This window comes from Austrofundulus limnaeus, unplaced genomic scaffold, assembly GCF_001266775.1.
Source record: "Austrofundulus limnaeus strain Quisiro unplaced genomic scaffold, Austrofundulus_limnaeus-1.0 Scaffold250, whole genome shotgun sequence".
Lineage (NCBI taxonomy): Eukaryota > Metazoa > Chordata > Actinopteri > Cyprinodontiformes > Rivulidae > Austrofundulus > Austrofundulus limnaeus.
In genome coordinates this window covers 119,620-124,431 of record NW_013952652.1, presented here as the reverse complement: position 1 = coordinate 124,431, position 4,812 = coordinate 119,620, and the positions used below count along the sequence as shown (strand labels likewise).

The following is a 4,812-nucleotide window of genomic DNA, read 5'->3' as shown; positions in this document are numbered from 1 at the left end:
ACATCGGACCGATATCCGATATCAATGTCGGATCGGGACACCCCTACTGATGAGCTCAGGAAAAAGATAAATACTAACAAACACTTGATGGGAACTCATTCACTAAATATAAATTTTTGCTCTACTATAAACACTTTGACATACTTTACATTCATTTTGTTAAAGGAGGAAAGAAGTGTTTTTAAGCTAACATTTGAAAGAAAAGCATAAAATAGGCTTGTATGAATATTTTTTTGAGATAAGAAAATTTCTCAACAACTCAAATTTAAAAGCTGAAAACTGAAAAAGCTCCTCAGATGTTTTCGTCTTTTTCCACCCACGCTTCCAGGCGTGACTGAGGTTGTGCCACACCTGTCTCCAAGATTTATTTTCTTACAGTCATTCAGTAGCAGTGAACGGTAGAGAAGAGTACAACATGGCTCAGTGTGCTGCGATTAATTGTTCAAATCAACCAGAAAGTACAAATGGAGTTTCATTCCTCAGCTTCCCAGCAGATAAAATCCTTTCACAGATTTGGATATGTAGACTCAGACGTCAGAATTCCTGTCTAAAGCCGAGTGYCCACCTGTACAGTGACCACTTTGAAGAGGAGCGGCTGAAACAAGTCCTCACTACTGCTTCACACAGGTTATCTTTATTTACAAGCAAAAAGCAGATGGAGACGAGGAGGTCACCACAGAATCCCAGATGAAAAAAACAAGGAGTTTGTTAGTTTGTTTGTTAGCCTCACTCAAAACCACAATTATTACGCATGCATCATTTTAAAAAATAAAAGATAGTTAGCATTAATTAGAGAATAATCTCAAACAGGGAGGATTGAAGTGGCAGGTTCTTAGTTTGTTAGACTAATTGTGTAAGCCAGATTCTTCTTGTTATAAACAGTTTGCCATGCTTGGTCAGGAATGATCCAGACAGCGGGGAAAAAACATCAGGTCAGAAAGTTACTTTCATTTGTGTGTGTGGGACTCAAGAGCTGTTTACAATGGAGAAAGAACAGGGGTGGACTGATTAACGGGAAATGGTGATGAAGATCTGTTCTGGGAAATGTTATATAAAAGTTTCCAGTATGTGTGTATGTGAGAAGTTATCTCAAATCTTGGCTTAGATTGATCTGATTGRGTGCATAGAATGTATAAAAGACACCGGAGTCGTGACTTCGATAAAACTCCCTCAGCTGGCCATCAACCAAGTGTCTTCTGCTTCTTAATGATCCAAGCAACTACACAGTAAGAGTGCATAAAACTATTTATTTTATTTTACTGTTATTTAACCAGACAAGCCCCATTGAGATCACAGATCTGTTTTGTAGGGGGACCAGGGCCTAAAGGCAACATATTATACATATTTTTAGTACTACAAAATACTAATGAAACTAATATAAACTTGAGATTTTGAAAAAAGTAATAATTTCTCTCTCATTAGTTGGGCATTTAACAAATACAAACAGACGGACGGACAAATACAAACAATTTTGGGAATTTAAACTGACATAAAACAGTTAAGATTTAATTTGATTTTATGTCAGACAGTGAAAAAATATGTTGCTGTGTGCACTTTATTCTGAAGTGTTTAAAAACATTTTGTAACTGTTTGTGTTCGATCTCAGAGTCTTGTGAAGGAGGAGCTGCAACCACACTAAACTATAGCTCAGTTTCTGTAAATAARATATATKTGTTATTCTTAAAGCAGWAAAGGTTCAGRCATTTTTGTGTTAGCTAAGATCACTGAGCWCAGGTGGCCATGTTAAATATGGATGAAGCTGTGCGTGTACATCAAATGATTACTTTCTGTAAGTCATCAAACTCCATTCAAACATTTATAAGATATAATAGTAGTAATCTAGTAAACTAGTAATCACTAATCTGGGTGATAAAATGTCAAGAAAAAGTTAACAATCAGTGCTGTCATTAATCACAAACTACATTACTGCAGTCTCTTTAACAGTCCAAAAGATGGTGCAAACGGGAGGAAAAGATCTGTGTTGCTGAAACTACAGCTGCTGCTCCTCCCTCATGAAAAGATCASAAACTGCTGGATGAAAGTCAGCAGACATGAGCAGTCAGGTCAGTTTTCCACAATCAGAATAAGATGATCAGATTAAGTGTTTACATGCACGCTGTTCAGATTATCAATCAACATAAACCACCTTCGATTACTTATGTCCATGTAAACATGAGCTATGTTTACATGGACATAAGTAATCGGATTAAACAGCTATTCAGAATAAAAACGCATCATGTAAACACCCCATTCAGATTATTCTGACCTGATTCAGCTCGATCCGAATGAATTTGTAATCTGAATGAGGTAGTTTATGCTGATTAATGCCTATATATACATTTATTACTATAACTGAGTCGTGAAAATGTATGTTTGTATCAAACAAGTAGGTCTATGTGTTCCTCTGTACCCCTGAAGTAGCTCTCAGAAAGGTTGGTGATTCCTGTCCTACAACACCACCACCCACAATTCARATGTTTGGTTTTAGAGACTGTAACAGACGTTTTACAACATTCAGAGTCACGTGTGTAAGTCATCCTTCCACCCACCAGGACTGATTCTCTACAGGAAACACTGATAAAGTTTTTCATAACAGTTCCATGCTGTATAAGATTAGTCTCTGACTCAGTGGACCTACTGTCAGGATGCTGCAGGGTTCAGGTTCAAATCTGATATTTGATTTTGAGAACATCTGRAACCTTCTTGTCACTTTATTTATTGATATAAGCTGCTACAGCCCCATCTGTTGGACTGTTAATGACACTGCAGTAATTACTCTGTGATTAATGACAGTTGGAGAACTGAAACTTTGGTGATTCCAGATACACCAACAATTCATATGTTTGGTTTTAGAGACTGTAACAGACACTTTACAACATCAGACTGACACACAGAGTCATTATATGAGACTGGTTTTTTTGGCACCTCTCCCCCACCCCCGACCATTTCCCTGAGGAAACACTGAAAAATCCTTAAATAATGTCCTGTTTATAGAAATCATTGGGCCTCATGTGTTCGTATTCTTCTCCTAKATTTCTCTTACTTTTGTTCGTACAAAGGGTTCGTACGAACATGTCACGTCAGATTCAACAAACTCTTCTATCTTCAGGAAAAGTGTGTAAATGAGCTGCGTAAATTCCACCTGTTCGTATCCAGCTGCTCGTGCACGAGAGAGGAGATTAGCATAATTACCACCCCAAAAACACCATATAAGGCTATGTTTCCTGCCTCAGATATCAGGAAGTGTTCATTCATGAAAATGACAGTGAAAACTAAAAAGAAGAACTTTARGAGTTCTTGGACTAACAGCAGGTCCTGAATTTTGCCTGGATTTBTGGTGTTTTGAGTTCTTAAAGAACTCAGGTTACCTGTCTGAATGTTGTTTTTGTGTGAGCTGTTGCTGTACGCTGCATAAAAACAACAACAGATACAGTAATGCACATTGTTTAACACAAATCACCTGGTGAGAACAGCGCGATGGCCTTGAGGCAGCTGTACTCAGCAGAATCCACCTGCAGCCTGGTCAGCTTGTCCACCTGGTCTTGGAACATCCTCACCTGGTCCATGAAGGACACCACACGTTCAGCGGACATGGGCGACGAGTGGAAACCAGCTGCAGCCAGAAGGGGTGCCATGTGGAGGGGCAGGGCTGACTGTGCTGCGTTGAGGATGAAAAGCTCACTCCAGCTCAGCCTCAGCAGTGCCACCTGTAGATAAAATAATAAAGATACATTTTACTGCTACAGAACATGTTTTCTGTCGACTTCCTGAACATCAGCATTTGTTCTTGATGTTGAAAGTTTTGAAATCATGTCAGAAATCAGATGTGATGTGCTAACCTGGTCTGACACAGGCAGTTCAGGGAAATAAGGAATGTTCCTGGCCCACTCCACTGTGCTGAAGAGCAAACGAGCAGCCAGTTCACAGATATTATCTATGCCCATGGAGTTATCTGGACTGGTCTGCTGGTTGTACTGGTGTCCGTATCGACTGCTGGGATATGGCTCGGCTCGCAGCAGCTGGGAAATGAGCTCAGACACGGGCTGACCTCCACTTCCTCCTCCATTATTGTTGTTGTTGTAAAACTCCCCACCTCCAAGGCCACTTGCAACACCTATGGGTGTCATGGAAGGACTTAGGCTGGGCTGAGGTGGGATACGACCGCGCTGAACTGCTGTAGTTTAGTTGGGGGACACAGGGGAGGGGAGGGGGATTGGTRGGGAGTTGTCAGGGGGTAAACAGTGTAAAAATGGGAGGGGGGGGGACACCACAGGTAAAGAAAGTTAAAACTTTCACATACATATAGCAGTGTACATGAAATCATCAGCTGAAAGGCTTGAGCCAGTTAGCCCGGCACTGCTTACAAATCTAAATGAGGCCTAATCAATCTTCTACTTAAAACTGATTGATTAGATAAAAAATAGGCAGTCTTAATAAACCTAATTTCAAAGATGACTTAGCCATCTTAAAACAGCTCCACTTAAAAAAACTTCACTAAAAAGTTCAGGAATAAGCTCCAACTTTTCATATTCCAGTTAGTGTAGCAGAAATATGTGACCCCTGGACCCCCTGGATSTGCTACATCCCCCCACAGGATCAACARCTCCTTATGGTTCCCCTCACTCACTTTAAGACCCGTGGTGACCGGTCCTTCTCCTCTGTGGCCCCCAGGCTCTGGAATGAACTCCCTGTTAATCTGAGCTCCATTGATAACATTGTCTCTTTCAAGAAACACCTAAAATCCCACTTTTTTATTCAATCGTTTAGCTAACCATTTCACCATTACTGCAGGCCTACCTCCATTGTGAATGC

The 4,812-nt window shown here is 40.3% G+C and overlaps 1 protein-coding gene across 2 annotated transcripts in view; it reads right to left on the bottom strand.

Annotated features, from left to right (window-relative positions):
* The window catches only part of LOC106525957 (nuclear receptor subfamily 2 group F member 6), a gene marked incomplete at its 5' end in the record, with an annotated part of 14,795 nt that overhangs the window by 4,543 nt on the left and 5,440 nt on the right, over positions 1-4,812 (bottom strand). Inside the window, 2 exon segments of one of the 2 annotated variants that reach the window (XM_014020360.1) lie at positions 3,461-3,707; positions 3,840-4,174. In XM_014020360.1, coding sequence (XP_013875814.1) covers positions 3,461-3,707; positions 3,840-4,174 — 582 coding nt within the window. 2 annotated transcript variants of the gene reach the window in all.